At 37.7% G+C, this 16,553-nt stretch overlaps 1 protein-coding gene across 2 annotated transcripts; it reads right to left on the bottom strand.

Moving 5' to 3' along the window:
* Nucleotides 1-7,542: 7,542 nt before the first annotated feature.
* Nucleotides 7,543-11,656, bottom strand: bloc1s5 (biogenesis of lysosomal organelles complex 1 subunit 5). Of its 2 annotated transcripts, XM_088402030.1 has the most exons (6): nt 11,563-11,656; nt 11,342-11,489; nt 10,508-10,590; nt 10,211-10,340; nt 9,155-9,213; nt 7,543-8,035 (listed from the first exon to the last, which is right to left on the bottom strand). In XM_088402030.1, exons 2-6 carry the CDS (start codon nt 11,358-11,360, stop codon nt 7,862-7,864), a joined length of 465 nt encoding a protein of 154 aa, XP_088258156.1. In that variant the 5' UTR covers nt 11,361-11,489; nt 11,563-11,656; the 3' UTR covers nt 7,543-7,861. The 2 variants fall into 2 exon arrangements, with proteins under 2 accessions (XP_088258156.1, XP_088258155.1); XM_088402029.1 differs by having other exon boundaries at nt 11,342-11,651.
* Between the last annotated feature and the right edge of the window lie 4,897 nt (nt 11,657-16,553).

Below are 16,553 nucleotides of genomic sequence, written 5' to 3'. Positions count from 1 at the left end.
TATGATGTAGTATCCTTTTTTCCCCTCCCCTAGACATCCACCTGTTTGTGTGAGATATGATATAGTATCCTTTTTGTTACTATCCTTTTTGTTCAGATGGACTGGAAGGACAAGCCCCTACATGGAATGTACCAAATTGAAGGTGTGGCAAACATTGAGAAAACATAGCGGTGACTAAAAAATACTGAAGGACAGCACAGAATGCGCATGTCATGGCAACACGAGAACAGACCCTAAACACAGAATCAGTAGAGGATGGGGTCTCCCACATCAAACAGGATCCCAGGTCTAAGCTGTGCAAACACAATACACACACGCACACACACACAAAATACAGTACAGTACAAACTTGATAAATTTTTAACATCAGAAATGTACCTAGTTGGTAGTAAAAACTTGGAAAATTTATGTCATCATTAGAAATGTGGGCCTGGCAGAGTGTCAAACATTCCTAAGCTTGTGGAATCTAGACAATTACAAGTTGTGTTCCTTCTGGTGGCTGATGACAGTTTCCTCAGACCTCAGACTATTGATCTGTGATTAAGTAAGGTGTTTGTTGATACTGGCCCCTTATTTATACTGTATACCTTGGATCTGGCCAACCTGGATGGAACACCATGCCAGACTGAACTGTAGTAGCCCCAAAACATTGTTCCTGATAATTATGCAAGTATAATGGGCACTTAGGAGTATGGAAACCTTTGCCGAGGCTAATTTGAAGCTATAATTTTGCACTTTTGGTTTAATGATTAAATTAGGTTTAATGATATAACATGGTGTGAATTTATTTGCATTTGTGTATTTAACAGGTATACTGAACATCATATTTTACTTTGGACATAAATGCAAAAGAATATACAATTAATCTGAAATTGATTACACATTTTAAACAAAGAGAAATATACAACTTGGTCAAGCATTAGTTTTGCTTAGAGGTGAGTGCAGCCTATTCCAGCCAAAGATGGTACATATAATTTCACCTAGATTTTTTTTTTAGCAAGAATTGCTTTTTATGCCTCCATGGTTTTTGTTTAAGCTAACATGAAACTGTCCAATAAGCCTTTTTGCAAGCTCTCCCTAGAAAGATTTAATTTTCTAAATTAGTTTTTATTATACCCTGGTGAGTGCTCAATTTCTCATTTGGTGATCATAAGGTCAACATTCACTTTAGCCCAAGAATTCATCTCACCACCTGCATTCATTAGCATCCACCTAGGAAGTATCAAGGCCCCCCTGGGTGTTTTTATGCCGGTTTATTAACTTGGTTGCACGGTGCTTTTGTTCACTGGCATTTTCATTTTGGACCCTCCATAATTGAGTAACAGGGGCCAATCTTGTAGGACAATAGAAAAGGAAAAAAAAATCGTCTGGGAATTCTTAAATGCTGCCAGAAAAGTCCAAGTGAATTGAATTCCTAACGTTCCATTGTTCCTGCAAAACATGCTTAAATTGTGTCATGGGTACCTGCTTTTTCTCATTCGTCCACCCAAATGAAAAGTGGTCTGGCCACAGAGAAAGCAGAGAACTAAAAATGCACAGCTCGGTTGAAACTTTTACAAGTGTATGGAGTTTGTTTCTTCAAGGAAGTTAAAATTTCACAGTGGGACCGGTTACTTCCACCTTAACATACACACAATATTGGAAATATTCCTGATGGGTTGTAATTGTGCAGAATGTTTGTACAGTAGATGTTTCTGAAAGTTCAGCAAGTCAGAGACAGCTAAAGTTTATTTTAGGAAATTAGGCCGGACAGATATTATTCATTGCTGCACTGACCTTTACATAACCATTGTTTCAGGTAGACTTCAAACTCAACAACATTTTGTGCATCAAGTTCTTTAGTAATAAACACACCTCTCATATCTCTTGGTGTTCATTACTGGGGCTCAAGAAGGGTTCTGCATGGTTTCCTTTAGTATTTATGTTGGCACCAAGCATTAAAGCACCCCAAAAACAAGAAAACATTGTTCGTTGATGCATACAAGATGGTTAAAAAACAAAGTCAAGCAGGGAAGCAGCTTGCAACCAAGGATCTTGGACAGGTACACCTTGAGTTGGATCCTAATCCATAAACACTCCATTATTTGTGGCCTACAAAAGCAACAAAACCACTCCACTGTGTCCCTTGCTAAATGTACTGTGTAATAATAGTAGTTTATTTTACTTTTACAGATTATTTTCTCAACCAAATCTCTCAACCCTTTCACTCCCTGACATGCATCCCACAGCGTTTCAAAAAATGGATGTGGGTAAAGGAATTATAGCAATAAGATGAAATGGCATCCCAGCGGTTCATGACGCATCTATCTACTGATTCTGGTAGCATTTAGCAACTTTTCCATACACAAGTGTAAGTACAAGTATCGTAGTCTATGGGATATACAGTCCCAGTGGCATTTTTTTGGTGGAAATGGAAGTGTTTTTTTTTTTTTTAAATTATATCCTAGATTTATAAGCAAGAAATATATGCCATTAGTTTTATCCACCGTGCCCCCCCCCCCAAAAAAAAAAGATCATAGTGAAACATACATAGCATTCAACACAACATAACACAACACAACAAAAGTTCAATAGCTATATCAATGAATGGCAAACAACTCTCAGAATCTGAGAAAAATAATTTATGCTCGACATCAGGGTGTCCAAACGACATCCTAAGAGTCTTTTATGGCCCGCCACCTTTTATTTCGTTGTTCACGGTGTGCTAAAATTAAACATCATAGACACAGATTTGCAAAGCTTGTTAAAAATGTTTTTGGCTGGACTTGATGAGATTTTCACTGTCACATTCTTGAGACTTGCTTGAAAGTTGTAGTTTACAGCTTCATTAACTCATGACTTGTGATTAAAAGTCTACCCACTTGTTTAAATGATAAGTTTATAATAAAAAACAAAGAAACTGTCTTTTAGTATTTTTAATTAATAAAGGAAAAAAACTGTCATTTAGTATTTTTAATCAGTAAATGATAATAAATAACAATAATTGGTAAGTAAAATAATTGGAAAATGTGTGTTGTGATACACTTTAATAAAAAAGTATTTATTATCAGATTATTTGATGAAACAATGGAATATTTGAAAGAATGGATTCTAAAAATATTCAATAGTGGCAGCTCTGTTGTAATTTCTTTTCTGAGTTGTTTTAATGCATTTAGTAAAATCAATTCGAAGAATTTTAGAGTGGCCCGGGTCTTCTTCCATTTGCCCGTATGCAACCTTTAAAAAAAAAAGTTGAATGAAATTAACATGGAACAAGGGGGCAAAGCCCTACGTCCATTCAACAGGTCACATTCTACTGGTCCCACCATGGTCCATCAGAGAAGCTGGCATTATATTGGTTGGTAGATATGCAGCTAGATCACAGGTGTCACTCAAGGCCCGGGGGCCAAATCTGGCCCGCAGCATCCTTTAATGTGGCCTGGCGAAATGCTGATTTGACTTCAAGTTTCTAGTTACAATACCAAATTTGCAAACTGTCTTCAACTTCTAAAAAATTTTGCAGGAAAAAATACCCAAACCTTCTTTGTTCCAATCGCTCTTTTGAAAATGTTTTACTGGCCTTTTAAAACTAGTTAGAAGTGTGAGAAACACATCTAAAATGTACTTGATTTCACAGTCATACCGACCCTCTGACAGAAACTATAACTATAATGTGGCCCACAATAAAAATGAGTTTGACACCTCTGAGTTCGATACCATACGCAGGTAGATAGCTAGATGGGTCAGTAAACATAGGCCAATAGACATAAATATTTGATCGTTGAATAAAAGTAGCTTGAATTCACTTCTCAGTCTGACAACATCCAACTAAGTCAAAATTCATCAGAACACATCTGAGTGGTGAACATTCTCACGTCAGATTTGAGACGAGTCCCTCCCCGCCCTCGTCACCCTTTTGGATGTGACCCTTCACAGACTCTGTTTTTCTTTCTTTCCAGCCAAACCAAAAAAAATAAACAAGAGTAGATGAAAAGGCGCATTGCTGGCAGAGACTTAGCATGTTTCCGTCTTGTCACTCCTTATTAGTCAATGATGAGCTGTCTCCATTTTGGACAGCTGCGCCATGTCACTAACACGAGAAGGCACACACGCACGCCGGCACTCACACGTTAAATATGGAAAGGCAAATTGGTGTTGGCTCTTTTCCTGTGAATGAACATCTGCTGGCATGGTTGCGCCCTCTCTGATCTGACATGGCAATGACCACGTTTTACCTTGGCTCCCACCTGTGTTTTCTACTTTTAAATTGTGCCTGTTGTGTTTCCTGATTTTAAGTTGAGCTTTTTGTTTAGGCTGAGTTCACAGACCCCTTCTCATGAAGGATGCCTTTTAGGCTGACTTCATAGTCCACCACGAAGGCTTTATTACCGGCCGGCGCAGGAGAGCTTGTTGCTGGGTTTTTGCTTCACCATGCTCCAAGCACCCTTGCTATATCTCTTGTTTATCCATCCTGCGTTCTTCTTCATCGAGACACTTTGGATTTGTACTTTGTGACTTTGATTTTCTACGCCTGGCGTACATTTTCAGTTAATAAACTATCATTGATTATCCTTTCCTCGTATGATCGACTGGGGTCCTGAATTCGCTCTTATTCATAACACCACCATCTTGACTCTTATTTTAACACACATGAACGCACCAATGCACAAAAGCAGAGGACACGTAGTATGACCTTGCTTGAGAGCTTAAGGAGCCAAAAAGAAATTTTCTCTGGCGAAAACCTGAAGCAGATCATTTCCAAAACAAGAGCGGAGTTAAAAAGTCTACACACCCCTGCAGTGTGTGCAGTTTTTGTGATATGAAATAAAATTAGACACTTTATATAAACTTTTTCCACCGTTATCACCCCACTTGGCCTGACTTTGAAACGGTCATAATATCATCAAATATATATTTTTACTTTCAACTCCTATTTACCTGCACATTTCGCAGATGGGAATATGCAAATATAATATTATGTGTTGCATTGCTATTTATTGCTCAATTATGGAATGTAGTCTGCTGCTCGGGGAAGTGAACAGATAAGGAATTTCATTGTATGGGACAACTAAACATATGACAATAAATCTCTTTAATCTTTAATGAAATAAAATGCTTCCCTGCCGCAAAATAAAAGGTTTCATGCAGCATTGCAGCAATTCTTGGTTCTAAGCCACTAGTGTCAAATGCAAGGCCCGAGGGCCAAATCCGGCCTGCCACATCATTTTATGTGGCCTGTGAAATGGTGATTTGATTTCCAAGTTTCTGGTTAAAAAAGAAAATTTGCAAGCTGTCTTCAACTTTTAAAAAGTTTTAATAAGTTGAAGTTTTTGAGGAAAAAAAACATGCATTTTTTGTTCCCAATTTCTCTTTTGAAAAGTTTTTACAGGCCTTTCAAAACTAGTTAGAAGTGTGACAAACACACCTAAAATTTATTTGATTTTACAGTTATACCGACCCTATGACAGGAATTCTAACTACAATGTAGCCCACGATAAAAATGAGCTTGACACCTCTTTTCGAAGCCTTTTGTCAACTACAAGTCCCACAATGCAGAGCAAGAAATTCCTTTATTGGAGTCAAGCTCAGCCACTCAATGAATTAATTGAAAGGCTCGCAAATGGCATGTGTGCTAGCGCCACTGGTGGTTTTGGGGTCTCAACACAGAATTGTCTGTTGCACCCTGTTCGCGAGTTGCTGTTGAAAGGATTAATGCAAAAATTGTGGGAAATGTGTGTTAAAACATTGAGTTTTCAATATGTCCAAAATTGACAATATTTCCTGTTTGTAATGGCAGTAAATTAGCCCGACATGGGCTAAATTTGAGATCTGCTGGGTGTATCCCTTGACTTTTCAAGCCTTTAGAGGGAAGGCAACATGACATGTTTTGACAATACATGCTGTTCATTTTATCCTCCCGTGTTTTTTTTTTGTATGTTTGTTTTTCCTTCAGTATTCAAAAACATCTAAAAGTCCAAGTTGGGTCAAAATTTCTCTCAGAGGTTGATGTGAATAAGTTTTAAACTCAATTGAAGAAAAAATGAGCTATCTGCTCTAAAAAAAACAACCATCCTTATCACTACGCCTCAGATTTATATTGATTTAAAGTGCGGATCAGGGGGGGGGGGGGCTGCTTTAAAAAACACATCACAAACGTATGTACGGAGTATGGTATGGACTTTTTGTCCACTTTCTTTTTAATCGCGAAAGGAGAGAGGAGGGGGGGGGCGAGCTTGCTGTGCACTTCACGGTAGATCCGTAAAAAGAGCATTGCTGAGAACTTTCACTTTTCTGGGATGTGACAGAGCCAATATTTTCACCGACAGCACCTTTATTCTTTGCAGCAATACTCACCTGCCAAAAAATAAGTTTCATTGTCGCAATCAAGTGGTCGAGACCGTGCTAAATATTGTGCTGACAATGCTGCGCTATCGTTAGCTTAGCACAGTAACTACGGTTCAACAGTTGTTAAGTGAAGCAAATGCTGCACATACCAATTGTCCCAAGTTCTCGCTTCCGCCTTTCGACAAGCCAGGTGAGGGCTCTTGCTTGGCTCTGTTTCGTATTGAAAGTTCAGCTGGCCGTGTTGGATCGCTCCCGGTGACAGCAGAGCGGCCGCCATGATTCATTCCTGCCCGATGTGTGAGCCGTTGAATGTTCCCGAAGTTGATTGGTTGTGGCGACTCGAAACGCGGAAAAAGTAAATAAAAAATAACTTCACTCGAAAGGCGCTTCTCGTGACTGCGCGCGGCCATTTGCGTCTCTCCATTCGCGTCCATCGCGTCGCCCGACGTGCCTTCGCGCCCAGTCACGCGAACTCCATTGACTACAATACAAAACACTCCGCTTGTTCGCCTCGTTCGCGTTCGGTGCACACGCACCATTAAACTAAATCATCTCCAAAACATTATTTCGTGTGCAGCCCGCGCGGCCCGGTACCAGTTGATCCACGGACCGGTACCGGTCCGCGGACCGGGGGTTGGGGACCACTGGTTTATAGGACACATCCATACTTTTGGCCTTCATTTTTGGGGATAAAAGTATAACTTATATTTGGAGAATCACGCTAACTTCGATTAACCTCAACACATTCAGATGTACTAATTTAAGCCTTTTTCTGACAATTTTGAAGTCACATCTTACAGCACAAGGCATAATTCCCACACACTCCTCAGCATTAGGGAGAGCTCATTTTTGTAAGATATAAAAAAAAAACTGGTATTTGAAGAGGAATTTGTGGAATTTTTTGTATGCACTCGTGGTATTTGACAGAGCCGCCATTTTGTTTCCTGAAAAGTTGTTAGACTCAAAATTAAAAAATAATTCTAATGCGTTTTTACTGATGACCACAAAGTGTGCCACCAAGGTGTCTCCTGGACAGCCAGTTACTTACAAAAGGGATGTTAACCCATTGAAAGTGTAATTCCGCTCCCTAGCGGCGAAATTGATAGATTACAGTTCCATCGACACCCAAAACCCATCGTGCACGAGGACTTGATATAGAATTTAAATTAACTGTAAAATTACAGGTATCAGAGTTGAGGAAAGTTCAGGAGGGTGCGCTTTTCTTTAAGATATATTTTATTGAATCAATGTAATTTCACTTATCGTCCCAAAGAAACAGGCCTGACATTGGCTGAAAAGTACACAAGTAATCATTTTCACATGTATGTGGCAAAGTTAGACCAAAATACAAATTAGAACCAGAGAAATGACATGTGCAGTACAATTAGTGGATTTGTGGCATCGAATTTGATATGGCCAAGCAAATGAAAAGCATCTGTTCCTGATCACTGGAGCAGTGCTCATCATCAAAATTACTTTACAGACAGGTGGTTTGCTTGAAGACGTCAACGGTCCAATGTTCAAAAAATGACAATGGCTAAACATCTAACAACTTATCCAGATCCTTTTTCTTCTCATTGTACCGAGTGCTGACTTGTCCGACAGCTTTGGCATGCTCTTCGCCCACCTCCTCCTTCAGTCGCTGCTGCTCCTTAAGGAAGTCAGCCCACTCATCTTTCAGACGCTCCATATTTTCCTGCAGCTGGCTGCACTGGAAGGACAAAAAGATAGGCAAATGTGTAAAACCAAAATGAAAGAAGGAAATAAAAATAAAGACAATGGCTGAAATGTCAATTACAGTACAGTTAGTATGACTAACTTCAATCAAGTAAAAAAAAAAAAATTGTCTCCAACCATCATGAGTTTTTTGGGGGGATGCAGATGCCGATTTGGCAGACGAAATCAAATAAATGTCACTCAGCCTAATTAAAAAAAAAAAAAAAAAGAATGGAATGAATAAAAATAACTTCTTTCAGGGTGCCCCAAACCTAACAATACAGAAATTACAGGTAGAACATTTGGCTAAACTACGATACTTGGGCATCTAGTATTTAACTTTAAAACAGAGAGAAAAATCAACAACAACTAGACAATCTTTCGGGGCGGTGTTTGAATGTCATGAGATATAATATTTAACCTTAAGAAGCCAAAAAATTTAAATCATGATCAAAACTGGACTATTTTCCAGCCTGCAGGTAAACGTTTACACATGATATAGATATAGATATATATATATATAATTATATATATAATTATACACACACACACACACACACACACACACACACACACACATACATATACATACATCAAATACTGACACCTTCTGGACAATAAAAATCCCAGCAGGCAACCGACTTGACAAACTGAACTGACACTGCTCCTTGTGTATACAAAACTATCATTCAAGTCATTGCATTTATAAGGTGTTAATCCATATCTTTAAATGTAAACGTATAGTTGCGAAAATGTAAGTTTAATTCATTGCATTCATAACATATTATTACATATCTTTAAATAATGTAATGTGACATGTATCAAGATGAAAATCTAAAAGAAAATTACGTGAATAAGGGTGCTTCTATTTGTCTTTACACATTTTTATTCAAAAAATGAGTTTTTCTAATGTTTTCAAATGAAGTCTGTTGCGATTTTTCCTGTCATGGAGAACACGCTCACGAGGCAGTGAAGTGTTTTTTTTTGTAGATAAAAAGTATGCAATCTCAATTGGAAAAAAAAAAAAAAGTCTGGTATGCACTGATATAGGAGTAGAAGGCCCAAAGTAGCACTACCTGTCAAGCGTTTACACACAGCTGACATAAGCATTTACCTGCTGTGTTTCTCTCTCCCTCTGCTGGATTCTTTCAGCGATGTGATTAGCTGCCTTCACTGAGACAGAGAAAAGAAATGATCAAGAATTTGACAAATTACAATTATCATTAATTCCATTTGGAACTACAAACCCAATTCCAATGAATTAGGGACGGTGTGTTTCACACAAAATAAAAACAATACAACGATTTACAAATCATGTTCAACCTACATTTACCCGAATACTCTATAAAGACAATATATTTATTGTTGAAACTGAAAAACTTTGCTTTAAGCAAATAAAATTAGTTGCTACCTGTAGCAGCCATAAACTGTTCCAAAAACTGCTTGTTATGTTTATTACTATGTTAGCTTTCCTCTGAACAACATTAAACATTTAGAGAATGAGGACAATTACATAGTTGTTGAACATTTTTAGAGTGAAACTCTTTCCCATTCTTGCTTGATATACAGCTTCAGCTGTTCAGTCTTCATTGTTTTATTTTATGCATTATGGTGCGCCACAATGAAAGACAGGTCTGGACTGCAGGCAAACCAGTTTTAGTACCGCAACGTTCTATGTTGAGGAGCATTGCTCTTAAACGTTTCGATTAAATACTCAAAAACTAGAAAAAAAAAAAAAAATTAACCTTGACGCATCCTTGTTTGTGAATAGCTCGCAATTCATGAAGGCCCAATCAAGGCACAATCCTGTTTCCAATTAGCTTGTTAATCTGTGGAATGTTCCAAATCGGGAGTTTGATGAGGTTTCTTCAATTTTCACAACTTTTTTTGGAAATGTTGTAGATATCAAATTTGAAATGAGCCAATATTTGTGAAAAACAACTTATTTGATTAAATTGAACATTATCTTTGTTTGTTTTTGTAGTTTATTAAATTGGCTTTACGGTAGGTTAAAAAAAATTAGAAATCATTGTAAATGGATGGATGGGTGTATTCTGTTTTTAGTTACAATTTCACCATCATCCTAATTTCAATGGATTTTGGTTGATACTTTTGTTCCATGCTAGATATTGTTTTACTCCTTGTGTTCCCTGTGGGAACGAATACTTACATCGAGCAACGACATTGGAGAGCTGCTGCTTCACACCCTCGATATCTGAGGGAAGCACTTCCTCATTTGCTTCTTGGACCACTTTACTTAGGTTTTCCAGTAGTCTGCTCTCCCTGTGAGCTCTTTTCTCCTGAGAAAAGGGACATTATTAATGAACACCTTCTATAAACAAGGCCAACTGATCAAAAACATATCATATGGTATAGTTAATCCCATTAAAAAATGTGATCTGCCCACCTACAGGTAAATAAAAGTGTATTGTCATTGTACATCGTATGAGTCTTTATTCTTATATACCTCAAATTCTCTCACAAAGTAACGGATCTCTGCATTGATAATAGGTCTGTGGTCAAGCAGCCGGGACTGGATATCACCAACATCTGCAGTAGGGACAAAAACATGTGTGACAGTTCACATTAAAATCAAACATATACAAAACTGCCAAAACAAATCAAAAAATTCAAACGATGGACCACCAACAGAATACAAGATACAGAACTGTACTTACATAATTGAGTCAGGGTACAATAAACCTTGATTCATTCCTACCCTTTTGCTACCGATCAGTCGAAATACATTGTATTTTCTTGCCTTCACAGTGATCAATTCCTATGTACAAAGAAATAGCTCTACTCTTACGCCTACATCTAAACCAGGGGTGTCCAAAGTTGGTCCTTGAGGGCCGCTGTCCCGCATGTTTTCCAGGTTACTGTTCCTCACACACCTGATTCAAACGATCAGATCACCAGCAAGTTCAGCAGAAGCCTGTTGAAGATCCTGATCATTTGAATCAGATGTGTCAGGAAAATAAACCTGAAAAACATGCAGGACAACGGCCCTCAAAGACCGACTTTGGACACCCCTGATGGAGACACAAAAAACGAACTGTGAGATCATGTTTTTATTTTTTTTTAATCTCTCATAACTTTCTATTTCTGTTTGTTTTTAAATGGTCTATGTGTGCTGTTATAAATGCTTGTATGTGTGTGCCGATCAACCAAACAAACTGGTGAAATCAAGATTAAATTAAATTGAGAATATTCTTTTTCTTTTTGCCTTCTGGGAAAAATGATTGCATGTAGCACGGCTCAATGCAAGTAATAAAAAAATTTAGGACACCGTTTTACTCACCTTTAATAATTTTGTCCATGTTCACTATCTACTGTATTAGATGCTTCTCTGAAGTTAAGCCTCATTTTAATTCTTCATTGGGGAAGCTAGCTTGACATACTAGAGTCAAATGGCTTCAAACGCAAGCCAAAAGGAAATTGCCGTTGAGCTACAAAGATATTAATTGTAGAATAAGTATAACCTAACGCTCATGCCATAATGTGTAATCGATAGAGAACTACCTGTCGTTAAAAAGAATCTTTGAAGGTATCTGCCGTAACACCGTCATATGATTAAATGTCAGCTGACGCCAATAACAAAAAAATTTACTTCCGGGTACAACGGAGTGGACTAAACCAAGCTCCATACAGAGGGGATGTCATTCAAGAGGACTTCCTTCATTGCTTTTAAGGAGATCACGGTGAATGTATTTTAAAGCCATTATTTGTTATTCAAATTTATAGTATAATGCTAGTATAGCATTATAGTAGTATATAGTCTAAATGTGCATTTAAGTATTTATAAGTCATAACTGTATACGGTAAAAGAAAATTGTTTGTCCAGTAGATGTCAGTCTTGCTCTGTGAAGAATCGTCTACGAATAAAATCACCCACCTAATATTACGGCTGCTCCATTTTTCACGAATATGCTCAATTTGTACATTTTTTTTTTAAATTCAGGGATATGGTGTCAGTAACATGATATTAGCATATATATTTGCTTTCAACCCAATTCGTTCAAAATATCACAACAATAATCCACACCATTGAAAACTGATAAGAGAAATGATCAGCAAATGAGCTGTTCTGCTAAAACACCAAATCTGTTTTCACCCGCAAACACTGTGCGTTTTGAGAGGCTTTTGTAAGCATAATTGTTTGTAGGTCATTACATGTCATGTGTTTTCACGAAACCAGGCTTGTGTCTCCAAAAATGAAAACTGAATGGTGAATTTAATATTGATATATTCGAATTAAAAACCTATTCGTCTTTAAAATTATATATAATACATGGCTGTAGCTCAAAAAGGAAAGAAATTAATTTTACATCAATTTGAAAGTTGCCATGTTGAAAACCTAAGTTTTGGGAAAAAAAAAAAAAAAAAAAAGAGTTCAAAGTTTTGGCACATTCATCTTTCAAACGTCCATAGCAACGGTACCTTGGGAAAAACATATTGATCGTAAACTTTCAGGTCGTGTTAAATGACCACTGGAGAGTAAATTTCAATAGCAGGTTAAAACATTATTAGAATTTGAACACTTTGAAATATGAATTATTGAAATATTTGAACACTCAAAAATTAAGGAAGTTTATCATGTTCAACAGATGAAACTGGGCAAAATCTGTTCTTTGGCCTAAACTCCAAAAAAACTTTTCCAAGGCATCCAGTGATGTGCAAGTTACTTAAAAACTGTAATGCATTACAGTATTTATTACTTATTACTATCATTCCAAAATAATTAGTTACATTATAATATTACTGAATTTGAAATTTAAGTCATTGCACTACTATTGCATTACTTTTACATTACTCTAACCAACATACCCGGAAATTCAGATTTGCCATTTTAAATGTAACTCATTACGGTTATTGTACATGCAGTGGAATTACCTTAAACTAAACTACATCTTAGAATTACATTATTGCATATCAATCAAAATATATCATGTAAAGAATAAGAAAAAAACACTCTTAAACCTTTGCTAATCATAATAATATTAATTGTAGAAGTTGACTATATGAATGCAGTTCAATTATTTGAGATGGTGCTGGTGTGTTGATAATGAGTGCAAAGAGAGACACCTTTTCAGGATCTTCAATCATTTATGAGAGCAATAATATGTATCGCTCTCTCTCGCTCTCTCTCGCTCTCTCTCTCTCTCTCTCTCTCTCTCTCTCTCTCTCTCTCTCTATATATATATATATATATATATATATATATTTATATATATATATATATATATATATATATATATATATATATATATATAGGTATCATGCAAAGTGCTTCCTGTAAGATGTCCTTGCTAAAGTGCTAACGCCGTGCTAACAACACGAACCTCAGCAGCAACAGCCCAAAGTGGTATGATATAAATGTGATTTTATGTGAATATGTACAATGTTAGCCGTAGCTAATGTCAATTTTATGTTTGTTATGTTTGTTAGTTCTACGGTGTAAATTGTTATTGGGAAGTGTGGATGAAATGATTAAAGATGAAAAGAGGAAGACCACAGTGAACATCAATGCAAAAAACGATTGTCTCATTTGTGGGCAAGCCAGCAAATTAATATATTATAAAAACACATCACAAACTGTAACAAATACAGTGGACATCATGGGTTGTGATAAAGGTATTACATCACAGTCATATCACTGCGAGCGCTGGTGTCTGGTGTCTCATATGCCAATAATGTTGCCTTTCTTATCTTGAATTTTCTCTTGTTACTAGAGACAATTTTTTTCCATTGAGGCGTTTCATGACCTGAATTATTCATGAAGCGTTCATGGAGGTAACCACTGAATTTTAGATACAAGTCCAGTGTGCCTCCCAGTGGGCAATGGTGGAAGTGTAGTGCAGTGCAGTGTGTCAAAAATAGCTTACTAGAGTCGGGGCACTAAGAATAAGAATAAGTATACATTTATACTAGAGTAATTTCAACGTAATCGTTTACATTGCAATATTACTGTACTGTATTTGAAATCAGAGGTGGGCAACTTACAGTTTTTTGCTGGTCTGACATTTGTCATTCCTCAGAGCTCCACCCGCCTCTCCGTCATCGTCAGTCCGTCATTTTTTCAAGCCAGAAAAAACATTACATCGTCTGTCCGTCAGTTCATCGGTGTTTTTTTGCCCACCCTTCCGCCATCACGAGAGAGCTAAATTTGATTTTTTTTTTCTAGTCCGTCATTGTAAACGTCGGTCCATCAATGTATTTTGCCCACCCTATCGCCATCACTAGAGGTTGAAATTTGACTGGTGACGTAAGACTGTGATCCGACAGCTAGCTGTAACCAAAACTGGGCTTAAGTATACACACACACACACACACACACGTACACACACACACACATTAGTCAGACGTGCAACAGCTGGGAAGGAAAAATAGGCAGAAGAAGTGAATTGGTGGACACATGAGGGGCAGGTAAACATAGACAGGTGGACCTAATCAAAACTAACGTGGGGTGACACGAGATGAACAGAAACAGGAACTACGCAAACAGCCACACTTATACAATCCGAATGACATCCCTATTTCATCGGTGTAGATCCTGGTGGTGTGAATCTGTGAGTCTATTTCTCGCTCATTCCTGGCATACAGCTTGATGTCATTCATGTAGAGCAGGTGGCTGATTGTTGCCCCACGACGGAATCAGTACCCGTAACTGCTCTTCGTAATGATCTGACTGAGGGGGTTCATGCCTATGCAGAACAGCAGTGGTGATAGTGCATAGCCTTGATATATGTGGCACTTGTTGTTGACTGGTGTAATGGGCTTTGAATTGGCCTCTAGAGTTGTCTTCCACATTCCCATTGAGTTCTAGATGGAGGTCCTTAGGTTTCTGTTGATCTTATACAGTTCCAGACATTCCAGTATCCATGTGTACAGCATTGAGTGGTAGGCTTTCTTGCAGTCAATCTAGGCACAGGTTGGTCTGTCTCTTCTTACAGTCTCGGGCGACGGCTCGATCAACCAGTAGCTGGTGCTTGGCTCCCCTGGTGTTACTGCCAATCCCTTTCTGTGCCTCGCTCATGAATTGAGCCACACGCTTACCTATTTTTGCTGTGATATTGCTTGACAGAGCCTATTCTCTGAAAAAAAAAAGCCTGTGTAGCCCAGTAATGTGTATGTGTGCACATGAGCGGTCCAATCACTGAAGGCCTAGGTGTGAAATGCACGGACAGTCACCGATACATATATATATATATATATATATATATATATATATATATATATATATATATATATATATATATATATATATATATATATATATATGTATATACAGTGGGCCCCCACGTTACGACCTTAATCCGTTCAGCTGCTAGGCTCATAACTTGAATTCGCCGTATGACGGGCAATGTTAATTAGTGAATGCGTGCAACGCGTGCAAAAACCTTAGGTAAAAACATCACGACTTTATACACATATTAAAAATTAGTAACATAATCTACTGTACAGTTAAATTAAATAACAGAAATATACAAAGGAAAAATGACTTTTACCTTTGGGGTGACGTGACTTGAGCTGGTGGTGGGTGGAGGCGGAGAGGAGCAGAGACGAACCCGCAGATTTTTTTTTTTTCTTAAACGAAAACTTTTTTCAAATGAGATTTTTATTTAAACGATGACTTTTTTTGTTTAAACGGAAATATTTTCAAACAAGAACTTAATTTTGAACGAGAACATATCACAGGTGATTTCCTTCTCTTTAATCCATAATAGAAGAAGCCTCTCCATTTTGTTGTTGACCGAGGACCGTCCCCTGGCAAGGAAAGTCTTGCCCTTAGAAGACTTGCTTGCTTTAATAGCTTCCTTGTTCTTGAGAATTGTACCGATTGTCGAGCGGTTACGGCCATACTCACTAGCAAGGTTTACTATGCGTGCGCCGCCTTCATATTTTTTTATTATCTCCTGCTTCATTTCTATTGTCATCATCCTCTTACTTAGGTAAGTTACTAGGTAAAAACATCACGACTTTATACACATGTTAAAAATTTGTCGCATAATCTACTGTAGACTTAAATTAAATAACATAAATATACAAAGGAAAAATGACATGCGTGCGCCGCCTTCGTATTTTTTTATTATCTCCTGCTTCGTTTCTATTGTCATCATCGTCTTACTTCTTCCTTTACCGCCACTTGCAATTTTAGAAGCCATGTCTAACAGATAAAAGTTTGCAAAGTCTTCACAACAAATCGACCAGCTTGTGCCATCTAGCAAGATGAGGGAGTTCGGCCAATAGCATATCTGCATTTCTGTGGTTGACGTGACACCAGCCAATAGCATATTGGTATCTCCATGACTGCCTTAATCGACCAATAGCATATCGGCATTTCCGTGACATGCGAGAAAAGTTCTTTTTGTTGATGCAGCAAAGCGAAAAAAATAGTGCGGACACACTGACCAGCATGTTGGATGGTTCATAAGACGTAAGGTTTGTGCGTAAGAGGGGGACAAAAAAACGCCGCGGTCCACGTCGTGAGATGAAAAATACGTAAGACAGGG

This window comes from Hippichthys cyanospilos, chromosome 19 (assembly GCF_059441005.1).
Source record: "Hippichthys cyanospilos isolate Australia breed blue-spotted pipefish chromosome 19, RoL_Hcya_1.0, whole genome shotgun sequence".
Classification (NCBI taxonomy): Eukaryota; Metazoa; Chordata; class Actinopteri; order Syngnathiformes; family Syngnathidae; genus Hippichthys; species Hippichthys cyanospilos.
This window is presented reverse-complemented; position numbering and strand designations above follow the sequence as displayed.